At 38.1% G+C, this 18462-nt stretch overlaps 1 protein-coding gene and 2 non-coding genes across 3 annotated transcripts in view; all 3 read right to left on the bottom strand.

Annotated features, from left to right (window-relative positions):
* Nucleotides 1–18462, bottom strand: part of CNOT1 (CCR4-NOT transcription complex subunit 1) — a 113257-nt gene that overhangs the window by 22995 nt on the left and 71800 nt on the right. Inside the window, 14 exon segments of the mRNA XM_027618770.2 lie at nucleotides 3–133; nucleotides 945–1122; nucleotides 1299–1376; nucleotides 1901–2011; nucleotides 2314–2430; nucleotides 3937–4116; nucleotides 5270–5410; nucleotides 5715–5945; nucleotides 8450–8528; nucleotides 9851–10137; nucleotides 10561–10685; nucleotides 11814–11960; nucleotides 13585–13786; nucleotides 14983–15133. Of these exon segments, the coding sequence (XP_027474571.2) occupies nucleotides 3–133; nucleotides 945–1122; nucleotides 1299–1376; nucleotides 1901–2011; nucleotides 2314–2430; nucleotides 3937–4116; nucleotides 5270–5410; nucleotides 5715–5945; nucleotides 8450–8528; nucleotides 9851–10137; nucleotides 10561–10685; nucleotides 11814–11960; nucleotides 13585–13786; nucleotides 14983–15133 (2158 nt within the window).
* On the bottom strand, nucleotides 3168–3305 carry LOC113936782. The gene has a single exon (XR_003524357.1). It is a non-coding gene; the product is annotated as a small nucleolar RNA SNORA46 (small nucleolar RNA).
* Nucleotides 14552–14687, bottom strand: LOC113936783. Its single transcript, XR_003524358.1, has one exon. It is a non-coding gene; the product is annotated as a small nucleolar RNA SNORA50 (small nucleolar RNA).

Raw genomic sequence — 18462 nt, 5'->3', positions numbered from 1 at the left:
ACCGTTGGATTTAGGGTAATGTGTGGTGCCAGGCCTGCAAGGGAATAGACGTTGATGTCGTGGTAACTATACTGTGGCTGTGGTGGGACCGTGGCTGTACAAGTGGTACTGGTAGCTGGTGTTGTAGAAGTTGCTAAATGTTAAGAGATAAAATAAGAGCTAATAAAAAGCACACTTTCGGATTTTACCGTAACATTAGCAGGGTATCAAAGTGGTCTTTCATTAAATTAACTAGATCAGTCTCTTGGAAGACTCAGAATGGCACAGGTCACATTTTTTCCACCCTAAATTACAACAAGAAAATTTCTATTGTTTTAAGAGAGATTTGAACAAAGTATGTAAAACTATGTCAGTGCCAGTGCCCTAGAGCAAATAAATCAACTGTAAGAACATGCTACATTAGTTAAGTCCAAGCCTTGTTGGATTACTCTTTATTACAGGTAATCTATTTCCAGTCTAGTCTGTTCCCTGGTTTCACTTGGAGATTCTTAGCTCCTGAGGACTGAGAGAGAATGAAAAGCTGGTTTATTCTAACACGCCCCTAATCTTTTTTTCAACACACCTATAGTCCCCACACTTCCAATCTACATAATGCAAGTATAATAATTCACTCCCTGGGGAGGTCTAGCTGGTAGTCTGACCAGCTCAAGATTTGAGAAATAACAAAGATCATCATGCCATGCAGTTCCTTCTGGGACCTCAATGTAAAAGATAACCTGACTTAGCTGGGATGTGATTAATGATGCTTAATTAAGAATACCACATGAATTCTAATACCTATGACGATGCCTACACATTACTAACTTTTCCTTAATAATTTAGGTGGCTCACCAAAAAGTATACAAAATTTCAGCACATTATGTGGAAAATTACAACTTGCTATATGCATGAAGATGTATTCAAGAAAACATTCTGGTAAGCAGAGGGCTAATTATCACACTTACTTGTGGTTGTGATGGGAGGGAGTTCTTCTGGCTGCTTGACATCTTTCTTTGGAGCAGAGAGTTGCTCATCTAAGTTCTTTAGACGATCTTTATCCTTTAGGAGGTTTCCAGGTTTTAGCTCATTGATGTCTAATGCAAGGTTCTTACAGAGGACCTCAATCTCAAACTTCAAGTTCAACTGTATAATTCAAATATTCGAATAGAATTTTAAAAATAAAAATGTAGCTTTAGTCACAATATATACTCTCACCCAAATGTTACCGTGCTTCCCCCAAATATACTCTACCTTTCCTGTAAATTGTAATAATGTGAAGGCATAGAATGTTCTAAAGGATAAAGAAGCAACAAATTTACCTTTAAGTCATGTTCCTGATGTAGCTCTGCTAATACATTCATAATTGCCATCGTCCACGGGTTGGGTGGCCTAAAAACCTGAAGAAAAGGTATTATGTTAAGGTGGCCGCCCGAAATCATCCTTTAATTTGTATTATTTAAAACAGCTGGGTGCCTGGGTGGCTCAGTCGGTTAAGCGACTGCCTTCGGCTCAGGTCATGATCCTGGAGTCCCGGGATCGAGTCCCACATCGGGCTCCCTGCTTGGCAGGGAGCCTGCTTCTCCTTCTGACCCTCTTCCCTCTCGTGCTCTCTCTCATTCTCTCTCAAATAAATGAATAAAATCTTCAAAAAAAAAATAAAACAGTTAAGCACTTATACCTATGTGGCCGTTAACAAAACCCTTGGGTTTCCAATCTATATCATATTTTAGGAAAACAAAACCCAAAGCCACCCTTTAAAATCATGCTACCTTAGCCTCTCACATTGGAAATCTGAGAGTCTCTGAGGAAGACTGAACTAGCTCTATGTTCACAGGAACTAAGGATATAATCTCTTGCCCTTTTGCTGAAACAAACTAACTCTTACAAATTAACCATCGATAAAATAATATAATCTACTCACCACACTACGAATGCTAGATTCTAAGACTTTGGCAACGAAGGGCACTACGTAGAGCAACTCTTGCTGTCCTTTAACATAAGCCTCCAGCAGCAAAGATTTTACATCCAAGTCCTAGAATAAGAAAAGTATTTTTTAAAAAGCTGGGAATATACTTCAAATCCCTCACAAAACTCATTCCCAAATTAGGAATCAATATAATATGACCCTTGCCTTACAAAAAGGTGTGACAGTCAGACCTTACTGGCTTTTGTTTATCCTGGTAAACAATCATGAGCATGCAATTAGATTCAAACATGGGCCAAACTCTTACAAACACCCAATAGTCATTAAAATAGCCCCACATAAAGTCAAGATTTTTAGACATAATATGCCATATGAACATTCTAAGTTTTACATGAACCCCTGGAACTCACAGTGTGTAAGATGGGTTTATTTTTAGCTAGTGTGATCATTCCTAGCCAATGTCCCAAATTCTTCAGCAAAGAACGATCTGAAAAATTCGCTGCAGCTTTATCAGAGGTCAGGAGCACCTGAAATGGTATAGGATTTAGAAAGACAGAAAATGAGCTCGAGAAAAAAATTCTCAATGTTTGAGAATTCCACCTTATCCTACGTTAAAAATGAGCCCTCAATTCCGAGAACATGCCCCCAAAGTAGAACTATTCCATATTATCAAAGTGTAACTACACAAGGTTGAGGAGTCATGTGTAGTCCTACAGAAGTATTTGAAAATAGAAAATTTTAGCGACGTTTGAAGCAGACACTCAAGTGCAAATCTAGTTTTGAAGGGCAAAATTCAATTCAAATGATGATTAAAGCTATGCTTCCGAGTCCTTCAAGACAATAAGCATATGGAGAAATGTAACCAATATCACAATATCTACTGCAGTCTTTAGCATTATCCAGGTCACTATGTATCTCCATAGAAGACTAAAATAGCTTTCTGAAATACGATACAATAATAATGCTTAAACGCTTCTTTTAAATTTTCTAGACTACCTATTTCATTAATACACTTCTTTTAAAATTTCTAGAATACCTATTTCATAAATTCTCTAGTTATTACTTTCCTAAGGGGGACATAACCATTGTCCGAGTATGTTTTGGGGCACATACATACACATATCTGCAACATGTTACCACTTAAAATCTATGACTATGAAGTTGCAATTTAAATTTGTTTAAAAGAATCTTGAAATTTTGCTCTAGAATATATGTGCATAGTTTCATAGCCCAAACACCACTGCAATCAGATAAAAAAGTGTGCATATGTTCCTAAACTCTATTCAGCAACAGCAGAATGGCACGAAGTCAGCTGTGCAACAGAAAGAGCCAGGAATTCTTTTGCACTACAGCGTAACCAAGAATGGGGAAAATTCCCATCCACAGGTTTAAATATAGTGCTGGTTCCTAAACCAATGCCCCAAGTTATTCATCAAAGAATGATTACAGCTGTATACTGGTTTTCTTGAAACGTTACTCTTCCTGAGAAATAAAATACCTAGTGTTATGGAACAAGTGTTAGCACATTAGGAAAACTCTGACTCTAACTTCTGAGAATCCTTCACAATAGCTATTCCACAAATAAGGCTAGAGTACAGAGATATGTGGCACTTAAGAAGACATCAAAGACTCACTGCAGCAGTGTCTCTGTAATAGCGAAAGTTATTAACAATCTAAATATCCGTTAGCAATAAATATACATACAACTGATTTCTGTAAGACTATTAAAAAGAACCTGAGGGACTAGAACTGAGAACATATTACAAATATTAAGGGGAGACAGGAACAAAGGAAGGTTTAAAACCATGCATGGAATGATGAAAAATTCACTTTCAAAGTAAACGGTCCATATAATTAAATTCTCATGAAATTTAGCTCCACATTTGAAACAAACACTAGAGCAACTTTCACAGGTAACCTGATATAAACATACAGAAAAAAACAGCCAACACCTCCCCAAAAATTCAGCTTGTACAATCAAGTATTTCCAAATTCAAAACAGTAATGAAAAGAAATACAAAACTGAATTTTACTTTGATGTTTCTGTAGGTCTCATTCAGAACCATCTTATTAAATTCAGGGTTCTTCAGCGTGTCAAGGAAGTTTGAATAGAGGCTGTGAAAGTTTGGCTCAATACTGACTCTCTTCATAACCAGGTATTGTGAAACCCAAGGCATAAATTCTTCCTTCACAGTTTCCTTTAGTTCTTCAACCTAGCCAACAAATACGACATAGGAAGTACACAATTAAAAGATAATAAAATACAGTTTTGTGGGGTTTTTTTTCCGTGAATACTACTACAGCATGTAGCATGTGGCTCCTTGCAAAATTAGCTGCTAAAGGACCATACTTCATCTCCCCCAACATCAGACACATGCTATGAAGTACAGTATATTCAATCCCATGTTAGTATACAGTCATCTCTCAAAACTGTGGGTGATTAGGACTAAAACATCTAGAGTCGCTTTCAGCTTTAAAATTATAAAACATGAAGCCCCACACCCTCATCTTCCCCAACTCTCCATTTGACCAAAATTGTATAAATTATTAATGTACAGCCTGCCAACTAAGAGACCTAACACCAGAACAATGTTTTCCTAAATTTCCAACTCCAGAAAACTTCTCTTCCAAAAGGACACTAATGGCTTATTCCCCCGCCCCAATCAATTCTGGGGGGATTTTGAAAGATGGTGTATGCCTAATCTCTCAAAAATTATTTGTTCAGGCTAATCTTACTGGCTAACATAGGCATTTCCAATGCCTTACATATAATCTTAAAAAGCAACGGTCGGGGCAACTGGGTGGCTCAGATGGTTAAGCATCTGCCTTCGGCTCAGGTCATGGTCCCAGGGTTCTGGGATTGAGCCCCACATCGGACTCCCTGCTCTGCGGAGGCCTGCTTCTCCCTCTCCCACTCCGCCTGCTTGTGTTCCATCTCTCACTGTGTATCTCTCTGTCAAATAAATAAATAAATAAAAATCTTAAAAAAAAAAAAAAGGCATGGTCATTTTTTAAGCTTTGCACAAGGTCTACCTCAGTTATTAGACACCTAATAAAAGCTCTGAATAGTCTCTGGGAGGAGATGACTTGTGACAAGGTACAAAGGAAACCTTCCACCATGATGAGACCATGAAGTTTACTTCAAAAGCCTGTAAAACTCACTGCAAAACTAGTGCTACTTAATGTCTACAAAAACCACAGCCACTAGTTATATATTCTCATTCCCTTTGTTTTGATTCTATTACTTCAGCCTTTCTGTAAAATTATTACAGAGGGTGCAGAACATTAAACATAAATCCCCCAGCCCATTAGGGATAAAAATAGACAGCATTCATAATGGTATATAAACTATTACATCATGCTTACCTTTTGGGTCATATTCGACTGTGAGAGATTGTTGAAGATAAAAGCAATTTTCTCTTGGATATTTTCTGGGGGCTCTACAATTCTCTCAGTTTGATCTGTGGCCACAAGCAACGTGTCTATATTTGTAGTATTAATAGAAGGCTTAAAAAGAAAAACAAAAAACCCATAAATTGAAATGCCCCAGGGAAAAATGTATACTGATTCCTTCAGTAAAAAACATACACATGGTATATACGGCTGTGCATGTAAGTGGTGGCAAGAGTATGTATTCAAGTATTAATAGTGCCTGTCTCTGGGAAATCTGGGGAGGGGAGATACAAAGGGAGAAATGCTGGTCTTTATACTTTCAGTAGGCATGTGTTATTTATAATAAAATTAAAATACATGCTCACTACTGGAGACATTATAATATAACAGACCCGAGAAAAAAAAAAGATCTACTTACTGGCACATCTTTCTTAAAGCTGACTCCAGTTGGCCTGGTGACTGTAACCGTTTTAGCAACAGTGGTGGTTGTTGAGGTGGTTACCATCGTGCTAACCTGACCAGCAAGGGGAGCTTTTGCTGGAACCTGGGCCTGAGCCTGGGCCTGAGCCAGTGCAATACTTCCAGGGGTTGTGATAGAACCCTGCATTTTCACAGGAGGATCTCTAGATTGTTGTCCATATTCAATATACTAGGGGTAGGGAGAGGGAAAGACATTAAAAGGTTTAACAAAAACTGAAAATTCTGAATTACACTTCACTTCTGAGAGGGGAGAAATCCTCACAGAACACTCCTCTGGCTCATCTATATCCTTTACTCCTTGCCCCATTCTGGTCCGTATTCCTATATATGAATATACATTAAGTAGATACCATGAGCTCTTTAGAAGGTAAAACAGTAGATCTTAAAACATTTACAAGGGAACTAGTCTAGCAAAACGACTTTTCAAAACAGCCACCACCAATGCCTGCATATATATACTTCCATAAATCCCTTCATACATGTAAACTTTAACATTTTTAAATTTCTATACTAAATTGATCTCTTTTACTGGATGCTGATGAGAAACCTAAGGACTAGAAAATACAACGATTACTACAAAACAAAGAAACTATCTACAAAACTATAGAAAGCCAAGGCAGCTAGAGGCGAATAAGCAGGAAGGGAGACTTCGTTTCCATTTCACAGACCACTCTACCTCCTTTCCACACACAAATTAGGAAACTGATAGAAGGTTCCTGATCCTATTTCAAGTAGCCCATGCCTGAACAAAACAAAAACCACCACTTAGTGGCACCAAGGTGGCTCAGTCAGTTAAGCATCCAACTCTTGATTTCAGCTCACGTATGATCTCAGGGTTGTCAGATTGAGCCCCAAGTCAGGCTCTGCACTAGGAGAAGAGCCTACTTAAGATGATCTCTCCCTCCGCCCCCCCCACTGTAAACAACAACACAACTAATATCTAGATATACAACTTTATTCAAAAAAGGACATTCTCGAGGCTCCTGGATGGCACAGTTAAGCATCCAACTTTTGGTTTCGGCTCAGGTCATGATCTCAGGGTCGTGAAATCAAGCCAGGTGTTGGGCTCCACTTTCAGCAGGGAAAGTGCTTAAGACTCTCTCTCCTCTGGGGGCGCCTGAGTGGCTCAGTCAGTTGAGCATCTGCCTTCAGCTCAGGTCATGTTCCCAGGGTCCTGGGATCGAGCCCCGCATCGGGCTCCCTGCTTCTCCCTCTCCCACTCCCCCTGCTTGTGGTCCCTCTCTCGCTGTCTGTCAAATAAATAAAATCTTAAAGAAAAATAAATATTAATTTTCTTCTCTATAAGCAGATTTTGACCAAAGGCAAGACAAAGGTATGAATATTAACCAATTAATCTAAAATCAATCACGAAAACAATAGTTTACAAATTTCAAGTAAAATGGCTTAAAACATATTATCTAGGGGCACCTAGGTGGCTCAGTTGGTTGAGCATCTGACTCTTGATTTCAGTTCAGATTATGATATCAGGGTCGTGGGATGTGCCTCACATCAGGCTCCATGCTCAGTGCAGAGTCCGCTTGTCCCTCTCCTTCTGCTTCTCACCCGACCATACGCACATGTGAGCTCACACTCTCTCTCTCATAAATAAAAAAAAAAAATCTTTAAAAAATGTACAATATCTAAGTCCATTTCCTCAGGGACTGGGCTCCTTTTTAACAAGTACATCAAAGGAATCTAAGCAGGTGGTAAGAAGACTCTCTCTCTCTCTCTCTCTACATATATATATATATTTAAGATTTTATTTATTTATTTGAGAGAGAAAGAATGAGATAGAGAGCACGAGAGGGAAGAGGGTCAGAGGGAGAAGCAGACTCCCTGCCGAGCAGGGAGCCCGATGAGGGACTCGATCCCAGAACTCCAGGATCATGACCTGAGCTGAAGGCAGTCGCTTAACCAACTGAGCCACCCAGGTGCCCTATATATATATTTTTTTAAGTAATCTACACCCATCATGGAGCTTGAACCCACAAATTAGGCAGTTTTTTTTTTTTTAAGATTTTACTTATTTGACAGAGACACAGCAAGAGAGGGAACACAAGCAGGGGGAGTGGGAGAGGGAGAAGCAGGCTTCCCGCCGAGCAGGGAGCCCGATGTGGGGCTCAATCCCAGGACCCTGGGATCATGACCTGAGCCAAAGGCAGACGCTTAATGACTGAGCCACCCAGGCGCACCCCCCCCTTTTTTTTAATTAAGATTTTACTTATTTGAGAGAGCACGCATGAGCGGTGAGAGGCAGAGGGGGAGAGAAAAAGAATCCAAAGCAGACTCCACAATAAGCACAGAGCTCAATCCTGAGATAATGATGTGAGCTGAAACCAAGAATCCAACGCATAACTGACTGAGACACCCAGGAATCCCATGCAAGAATTCTTAGTAATAGCAGAAAATGTCTATACTTCAACAGCAGTTATCAGGCTAAAATAACTGAATAAAGCCTTTCATTAAATGAAGCAAAAGCACTGCTTAGAAAAGATAATCCAAGAACGATTTTTTCATGACCTATTATTAAGCTGCAAATTAGCAACAAATAGTATGTGTGCCTATATAATGCCAATCATTAAGAAATCTTAATGCCAGTCCCAGCAAATCCAAAATCAAATTAAAATAAGCTCTCCCACTACTAGACAGATTTTAGGTATTAAAGACACTTACCTCCTGTAAATGATGTGGAAATTGCATAAAGTGACTGATAGAAGCCAAGTGCTGACAATACTGGGGATAGTCCTTCAATCTGCCAACAGAAACACACATTCATTCATACATCACTCATGTAAGAACAAGCAGCACAATTAACAAATTTTCTTCCAAACACTAGTCTAAGCCATTTCCCCCATTCTACCTAGGAAACACCTTACTTGAAGAGAATGCCAAAGATAAGAGCACAGAAGTAGGGGAGAGAAATATCTATGAACTTTTTTACATCAGAAAACAGTATCTTCTGTTTTTTAAAGGTCCTATTTCAGTTAAAACCTGATTACAATGAGCCACTAAAATTGCTATCTGGAAACAATTTCAAATGTTCATTAACAGGTAAATGGAAAAACAATTCATAGTTAATCCATACAATGGAAAACTACTCAGCAATAAAAAGAACTACTGAAACATACAGTAATACAGATTAATTTCAAAAGCATCAGGCTAGGGGCGCCTGGGTGGCTCAGTCATTAAGTGTCTGCCTTCAGCTCAGGTCACGATCCCAGGGTCCTGGGATCCAGCCCTGCATCAGGCTCCCTGTTCTGTGGGAAGCCTGCTTCTCCCTCTCCCACTCCCCCTGCTTGTGCTCCCTCTCTCGCTGCCTCTCTCTGTCAAATAAATGAATGAAATCTTTAAAAAAAAAAAAAAAAATCAGGTTAAACTGCAAAAAGTCAGACTCATAAATACTGTGTATGGTTCTGCCTAAAGAACAGTAGAAAAAATGGGGAGAAATCAGATCAAGGATTACCAGGGGTCGAAGAAGGTCAAAGAACTACAAAGGGAGGGGAAACGAGAACTGCTTGGGAGTAATAGAAATGTTCAGTATCTTGATTGTGATAGTGGTGGTTATACAACTGTGCAAATTTTGCCAAAATTCAAAGAACTATAATCTAAAATGATGCCTTTCACTGTACCTAAAGTATACTTCAATAAACAACAAAAACACTGTATTTCAGTTTATACTTTTCCTACCACTTATTTGATAATTGTAATGAAATGCTTTCACTTCCTCCACTTCTACTTCACACAGTTGTTAAGATACATATAATGATGGGGCATGGCAAGAACTAGTTGATAAATGATGGTTATTTCTTCTTATATTAAAAAAGAGATGCTTCAGGGGCACCTGGGTGGCACAGTTGGTTAAGCATCTGACTCTTGGTTTTGGCTCAGGTCATGATCTCGAGGTGGTGAGATCAAGCCCCGCATCACGCTCTGCACTTAGTGTGGAATCGGCCTGAGATTCTCTTTCTCCCTCTCCCTCTGCCCCTCCTGCTCTTGCACGCCCACTCTTTCTCTAAAATAAATAAATCTTTAAAAAAGAGAGAGAACTGCTTCATAGGAAACCTATTCACTCACCTATTTTTAAATCTATCTAGTGCAGCAATCCCAAAATAATACATTTTGGAACCAAAAGGCTTGCGTAAGGCTTCAAGAACATATCGCAGGGCCAGACCTAGGGCCATGTAAGTGACCAGTCCTTTTTCAATGATCCCACCAAACAGGCAGGCTGTTATATGTAACTCTTTATCAGGGTACTGGGGGAAAAACCGGTATTCTTCAAACAAGTTCCTCAGCATACAGTTAAAGACTTCTCGTTCCCTCTTTATGGTAGAATCTTTAAATCTCTGTAACATTTCTAATACCTAAAAAAGACAAAAAACACGCATAAAGGAAACTATTATGAAAAGCATTCCTTAAATATTCTTCAAAGAATTGTTAAAAAGAATATACTTTAAAAAATAAAATAAAATCTTTAAGGTGGGGGAAGGCTGGCTGGCTCAGTTAGAAGAGCACGTATCCCTTAATCTTGGGGTTGGGCATTTGAGCTCCACATTGGGTACAGATATTACTAAAAAGAACAGATACACTTTTAAAAAAATACAATCTTTAAAAAAAGAATTGTTAAACAAAATATTTAACAATACACTGAGCCTGAAACGAATGTTAAGATTTCAAAGGGTATACATACACATACCAGAACACTCTAAGCTGAATTTCCAAAAACTTTGAAAGGAGATTTAAGATTTACGTAAACCATAAAGTATTAGAACATCTTAGACACTTACCTCATCAACAGACATAGTTGGATGTGGTGGGTGATTATATATTCTCTGAAAATAGCTGTTTGCTTCATCATCTATTTCTTTACTAAAGTGCTGATTTGCCTCTGGCCACACCTGAGACAAGTCCGCTGTTAGAAACAGAAAGGCAACCAGTGGGCATTTAAGCTCTTTCCCCAATCGCCCATTAAACACACAGAGAGCCAAAAAGAAAAATACCCTTTTAATTTTAACAGAAGAAATAAAGAAAATGAAGATTTAAGTGGCCAAAGATCAATATTCAAGTATTTTAGGTACATATAAAAGATTGTAACAAAACTACCTTACAACTATAGTTCTTAGTATTTTCTTCATCAGGCTTTATCAAACCATCAAAGTACACTACATTCAAATTCACAATGCACTTATCCTTAACACGACCTCCCTTGATGTTAACAAGTCTTTACCATGTTATAATAAAAATGACATCTAACATATCAGAATTATCAATGTATGTGCATGACACACTGATATAAACACAAAGCATGCTACAAAACGTTAACATTCAGACAAGCCTTTCACACTAACATTTTCAAGTGAACTGGTATACTTTCAAATCCTGTATAATGAATATTTGGTCTCAACAACAAGGGCATTTATAAGTAAACAATACCAATGTATTTACAAAGAGGACTTCTGACTTTGAGAATTAACTTACTAACGAGGTGAAATTTTAAAAACTGTTGTCCAAGTTACATCAGATATGTTATATGGTGATATTTATTACATATAAAGCTATATATATCATAAAGCTTTAACCTTAAAATAAATTGCATTATAAACTGTCAGGCTGAACAGAAGTTTGAAATTCTCATGGCCGCTCCTGAATTGTTTAAAAACAAAAACAAAAACCACCACCAACACATTTTTAGGATAACTCTAAGATTTATATACATACATTTAACCTGCTAAAAGTCTCTTTTTACTGTATTTATTTTTAGAGTAATGCCCCTAAAAGATGCTACCTCTTATTAACCATCATACTGTTCTAACAATCCAGATCAATGGTGGAGTGATAACTCAATTTTTTATTTCGGGAATTAAGTTTGTGAATAAATTCCCACTGACCTAGGAGGTACATCAACATATGGCCCTCCTAACAATATATTAAGGTAAGTCAATGTTTTTGTCCACATAACTCTAGGGCAACAAACTGGAAATCTAAAAAGCTTTATGTGCATCAGTCACACTTCACAATCACAGACAACACTACCACTTACAAGGTTTCATCTTACTCTGCTGGAATGTAGGCTGGTTCAGTCCAGAGGTGCCCAGTTTCCTCTGTACAAAAGGATCGTTATTCACTGCAGGGAGTCCAAGAGCCCCAGTTCCTATACCAGTCAGGCTGCCTGTGCCAAGACCACCTACTAGAAAGAAGGCAGGCAGCCAGAAGTCTTATCATTACTCATATTCTTGACTTTACTTACATCAAAGATATAGGTTATTTAAAAAGACAGTGTGTTTGTCAATTCCCTACAACAGTATCTATTTAATTTTATAGAGAATCTAAACTAATAGAAATAGATTAAAAATGGACAACATGGGGTGCCGGGGTGGCTCAGTTGGTTAAATGCCTATCTTCTGCTCAGGTCACGGGGTCCTGGGATTGAGCCCTGTATCAGGCTCCCTACTCAGCGGGGAGTCTGCTTCTCCCTCTCCCACTGCCCCCACCACTGCTTGTGCGTGCACACATGCTCACTCTCTCAAATAAGTGAAAAATCTTATTAAAAAAAAATGGACAACACCAAAATGTCTTCAGCATTTAGAATTATTCATGTATTCATATTCTTAATAACACTAATATGCAAATCTTTAACATTCTACATTCTCATAGGTGATATGATATGTAAGGTATTCAAAATAAGAGGAACTGGGTTCTTTTTTTAAGATTTTATTTATTTGACATAGACACAGTGAGAGGGAACACAAGCAGGGGGAGTGGGAGAGGGAGAAGCATGCTTCCCGCTAAGGAGGAAGCCCAATGCGGGGTGAGGAATACTCGCTTAACGACTGAACCACCCAGGCGTCCCAGAATTGGTTTGCTTTTATCGCTGATTAAAAACTAAAGAATTTCAGGGCGCCTGGGTGGCTCAGTTGGTTAAGCAACTGCCTTCAGCTCAGGTCATGATCCTGGAGTCCCGGGATCGAGTCCCACATCGGGCTCCCTGCTCAGCAGGGAGTTTGCTTCTCCCTCTGACCCTCTTCCCTCTCGTGCTCTCTGGCTCTCATTCTCTCTCTCTCAAATAAATAAATAAAATCTTTAAAAAAAAAAAAAACTAAAGAATTTCATACTATCAGTTGGCAATGAGCCAGGACTTGCTTATTCCTCTTAATTCTAGCAAACGGAATTTATAATAGACAAGGCCTTATGAAGGAAGTTAATTTTGACTTAAATAAATCAAGCAAGGCTAGAGCCATATAGCAGCACTGTTAATTAGGTTACAGAGTCATTACACTTTCAGTCCTTAAATTTTTGTACATTAAAACTTATACCCTGAAGATAACAGATGCAGATAGCTTAGGAGAAACAAATGGGTAAAAGAGAGGGGAAAAAATGTAACCTTTACTTCAATATGAAGTTCAAAGCCAAAATATTTGAAATAACTAAAAAAGTTTTAGGGATTTACTATCATTTTCAAGGTAGGTGAGGTGCAATGAAGCAGGACATATACTAAAGCTGATACGTGAAATATTTCCTACCTTTATTATTTACTGAATGATTCATAAAGCTGTGAATTCTTTATCTAAACCTCTATCTTTCAGAATGTGATTAACACACTTGTTACTGTTTATACTAGCATTTGGTAATATGGAATCTTTATAATCTGAATCAATTAATATTTTATCCTCCCAGCTTTGAAGATTGAAACAACTTTACAATTTAAACAGCTTTCATTATCACAGTGACTCCAAACACCTTACCCCACACTATAGCACAATGAGATTTACAAATAATCTGCACTCTCATCCACCACTGTCCCCCCCCCTTACCTGGAAGCTGTGATGAAAGTCCTCCAATACCACTGAATGCAGTTGTCTGATTTGGGGTTGAAAGGGGTGGAAATGCTTTTGCTGGTGACTGAGGGGTACTGAATGCAGAACCCAAATTTGGAGGAAAACCCTGCATACTCTGGGTGTGAGGGGCAGCTGAACCACCTATACTAAGAGATGCCATTCCAGCAAGAGGGTCAATCTAAAGAAAAACATTATAAAGATGTATTAAACATACTTCAAGAACATACAGACACATGACACAGGTAAAGAAATCTTTAGCTCTTCATATGCTTAATAAACTGCAAAACCCCGAGCAATCATCATGATACCTAAATCCTCAAATCAACTGTGCTACTCATTTTTTTTTTACTATTCTCGGAGTAGGTTTCAAGAGTTAGCCTCTGCCAAAGTACCAGAGCCATAATATGAGGGATACAAAACTTCAAGAATAACATTTAAGGTGAATCGCCCTGCAACCACAGCACTAAGCACTTAGTAGTGACACAGGACAGTTGTTAAATTAGGTCTTCAAAATTTCCAATAAGCCCCTTTACAACAGAAGGAATCTCTCAAACTACGTTCTTTAGCTTTCAACACAAAAGCTTAGGAATTAGAAATAAATCTTCCAGTCAAAACAAATAAATCTACTTAAAATGTGAAGATCTTGAGGGTTGGAGGAGATCAGCTCTAATTTAAAACAAAAAACAAGGTATGCTATTCACCAAAAGATCTTTTTTAAAATATCTAATAACTGCACTTTCAAGCTTCTTAGTTTGTGGCATTATTTCAGACCTTCAAGACACAGAAAATGCTACACAAAATGCCTTTTATAAAGTGGCCCCCGAAGAATCACTAAACATTCTTTTCTTAAACCCCAATCTGCCAATCAATGCAGATGAAAACAGAAGCGGAATATGTTGCTCCCAGAGAGAAGGGGGGTGTGGTTGGTGTCAGGGAGTAACTTAAATGTACCTTGTTTTTAAAAGAGCAGTTCAGTTGAGAGCTGAAGAGCCCCAGTTATAACAAGTCCTTATGCTCTAGCACTGTTGCTTGGCCCGTGAAGCTACAAACAAGACACATCAGGTTCAAAGGCAGTGCTTATTTCTCAAGTTATTCTTATTTTAAAAAGAAGCCCTTATCATTTACCTAAATAAGTTGTTTTGTATCTTTCCTCTCAGAGTCACGTTCTATTTAATGATTAAAGTCTATCCTCAACTATAATGCCTATTTATGGATCTCCTTTAAAATGTAGTAGTGGATACTAGACATGCAGGTTATCTATAAGGTGACAGATTTAGACAAATTTTCCTTTGAGAGATTACTAATGATGTAGAAGTTTATTCTAGTCCAAGTCTATGAACAAACACAGATGTACCAGTTGTAGTATTAATTTACCTGAACAGGAGAAATGGCATCTAAGCTGCTAGCACTAGGAGGGCGTCCTTTTGGCATAACTCCAGGTGGTGGCTGTCTGGCCTTGTTCATAACATTACTGCAATTGGCTACCATGGTGAGGATGGTTTCTGATAACTCCTGAGAAACACTCCTAAAGACAGAAGAAAAATGAAAAATATCACTTACTGTTACTCAGAACACCTAAAGAAACAAACCTGATTTTCTTTTTCTTGTTTTTTAAGTAGGCTCCATGACCAACATGGAGCCCAATGTGGGGCTTGAACTCACGACCCTGAGATCAAGACCTGAACTGAGATCAAGAGTCAGATGCTTAACCAACTGAGCCACCCAGGTACCCCCAAACCTGATTTTCTAATAAAGAAAACCTGCTAGGGGCACCTGGGTGGCTCAGTTGGTTAAGCATCTGCCTTCGGCTCAGGTCATGATCTCATGGTCCTGGGATCGAGCCCCGCATCGGGGTCCCTGCTCAGCGGGGAGCCTGCTTCTCCCTCTGCCTCTACCTTCTGCTTGTGCTCGCTCTCTGTCAAAAATAAATTTAAAAAAATTAAAAAGAAAAGAAAACCTGCTAGAACATATGGCTAAATTTCCAGCATACCCCATGTCTTTGCATCCATCACTAAACAGGAGAATTTTCTGAACACTGGCTCTCTTTTGGAGATATCTAATCTATACCCCTGAAACTAAACCTTGTGTATGGAACAACAAATATATTTTACAACACTCCAAGAAACATTACATATCCTCAACCACTTTGTCAAAAATTATGCCCAAACCTAGACATATCAAAGCAAACAGATAAGAAAACTTAATACTAGTTTCTCATAAAGACAAAACATTTATTTAAGTACAGGTAAAAAATACCATACACATGTAGTCACTACACTTTACAAGCACTTGAAGAACTGACTTCTACAATGTCAAGTAGGATAAATGTTTATTTAATGAAAAACCCACCTTCCTATCTTAAGGTGTTACTGCCTCCTAAAACTGTAGAAACGGCACTCCTGAACTCTACACAATTTTGATACCATCTTAAATCTTTCCTCCTAAATTCAGAAATCTTACTACTGGCATCAAGAAGTAAAAGTAGTCACTCAGAGAAGACGATTATTTCACGTGTGGAAAAAAAAGATAAAACTGTACATTAAATCACTACAGACAATCTACAAAATTCTTGCTTATGCCAATATAAAAGACACAGTGGCTCCAATACAGATTACGACTTTAAATGAACAATGAGTTGGGGGCGCCCGGGTGGCTCAGTTGGTTAGGCGACTGCCTTCGGCTCAGGTCATGATACTGGAGTCCCGGGATCGAGTCCCACATCGGGCTCCCTGCTCAGTGGGGAGTCTGCTTCTCCCTCTGACCCTCTTCCCCTCTTCCCTCTTGTGCTCTCTGTCTCTCATTCTCTCTCAAATAAATAAAATCTTTTAAAATAAATAAATAAATAAATGAACAATGAGTTGTTTTTTTCATCCATTAAAGAAAGCAAGGAAGAAAAAAATTATTAACAGATCATGGAAAAGAAGAGGGAGATGTCAAGTACTAAAAGTGTGAGTCTACTTATTTACTTAGTAATAAGAATCAAAACTTAATTTCCGAAAGATGCTGCAAAGACATTTCAAATAGAAAAGACATGACTAACTCTCCCTAGCCTCTATGTATGTAGGTTCAAAATACCATACCTACTCCCCTGCAATTAAAAAAGTGGACATACCACTTTCATCTTTAAGATTAGCAAATACTCCATTACCAAGGCTATGGGGAAGACATTTTCACTGCTGGTGGTTACACAGAATGGAAAACTTCCTATGGAGGGAAATTTTCCAGTACCTAACAAAAGAACAAATGCATTTCCCTTTAATCAAATACTTCTACTTCTAATGGTCCAAATATATACTGGCAAAGATGATGGATACAAAACACTTATTTACTGCAACACTATTTATGATACATAGAAAAAAATAATCAGAATGTCCACCAATAGGAAACTGGTTTACTAAAGCACAAGCATCTATTCAATGAAGTACTACACAGCATTTACAAGAAATAAGGAAGCTCTTTGATTCTATGGAGTGAACTCTAGGATATATGATCAAATGAAAGCATTTTGCAATAGAGTATATAATATACTCCCTTTTCTACAGTAAAGAGGAAAAATACAAATACTTTTTTTAAATGCAAAGATAACCCCAAAATATAAAAGAAAATGGTTACCATAGAAGACAAGAACAAGGTGGGGTAAGAGCCACAAAAAACCCTTTTAATTAAAAAAGAAATCATTCCAAAGACACCTAGGCCCTGGGTTAATGGCTTCCACTAGTAAATAATCATCATTATGTTGCACTGAATACAAAATGCCTTCAATTCTAAGACACATTATTTTATGTATTACACAAAAAGGAAATAACTCAGCTAATTATAACCGTTGAGATGTCACTAACGATATGACTCCTTTCAGATGTTAAAACATTAAACGGTGGCTATCTTAGATCGATAAACTATGGTTAATTAAAACAGTCCTTACTATTTGAAAAAACTTTCTTATGTTTGACACAATTTCAAACTTAGAGGCCAGAATATTAGGAACTCCCATTAGTTACATTTTGCCCAATTTGTTTAGCCATTCTTTCTGTACTCTCCTCCAAAAAGTATCCATGAGGATGCTATCTTTTGTCCCTAAATATTTCACTACCTTTTTCCTAAGAACAAGGGCATTTTCTTATATTACCATGTAGAATAATAAATATCAGGAAGTTTAACACAAATAAAATAGGCCATATTCAAATTACATCAATTATTCCCACAATGTACTCACTGGTATTTTTTCCCTGCGTCATGATCCAATCCACTGCATTGAGTTGTCACCTCTTTAGCTTTATTTTTTAAGATTTTATTTATTTATTTACTTGAGAGAGGGAGGGAGAGAGAGAGAGAGAGAGAGAGAGAAACAGCATGAGAGGGGAGAGTGTCAGAGGGAGAAGCAGGCTCCCCGCTGAGCCGGGAGCCCGATGTGGGACTCGATCCCAGGACTCCAGGATCATGACCTGAGCCAAAGGCAGTCGCTTAACCAACTGAGCCACCCAGGTGCCCCTCTTTAGCTTCTTTAAACCGGAGAAATTCATCAGGTGTTATTTGTCTTTCTTGAACTTGATTTTTTAAAATAGGTATTTTATACAGTATCCTTTGATCTGAGTTTGTCTGATACCTTAGATTTTAGATACATTTGTTGCAGGACTACTACGTAAGTTACATTATATTCTTCTCAGTGCATTTTATTTTTTATTTTTATTACTGTTTTAAGTAATCTCTACACCCAATGTGGGGCTTAAACTCACAACACCCCAAGAACAAGAGTCACATGCTCTTCTGAGCCAGCTAGATGCCCCTTCAGTGTGTTTTATTAGGAGGCATATGATTTAGATAGCTGGTGATCACTTTTGATCAATAAATTAATGT

Source organism: Zalophus californianus, chromosome 17 (genome assembly GCF_009762305.2).
Source record: "Zalophus californianus isolate mZalCal1 chromosome 17, mZalCal1.pri.v2, whole genome shotgun sequence".
In the NCBI taxonomy this organism is placed as follows: domain Eukaryota; kingdom Metazoa; phylum Chordata; class Mammalia; order Carnivora; family Otariidae; genus Zalophus; species Zalophus californianus.
The sequence above is the reverse complement of the archived record's forward strand: the minus strand, read 5'-3'. Positions and strand labels throughout refer to the sequence as shown.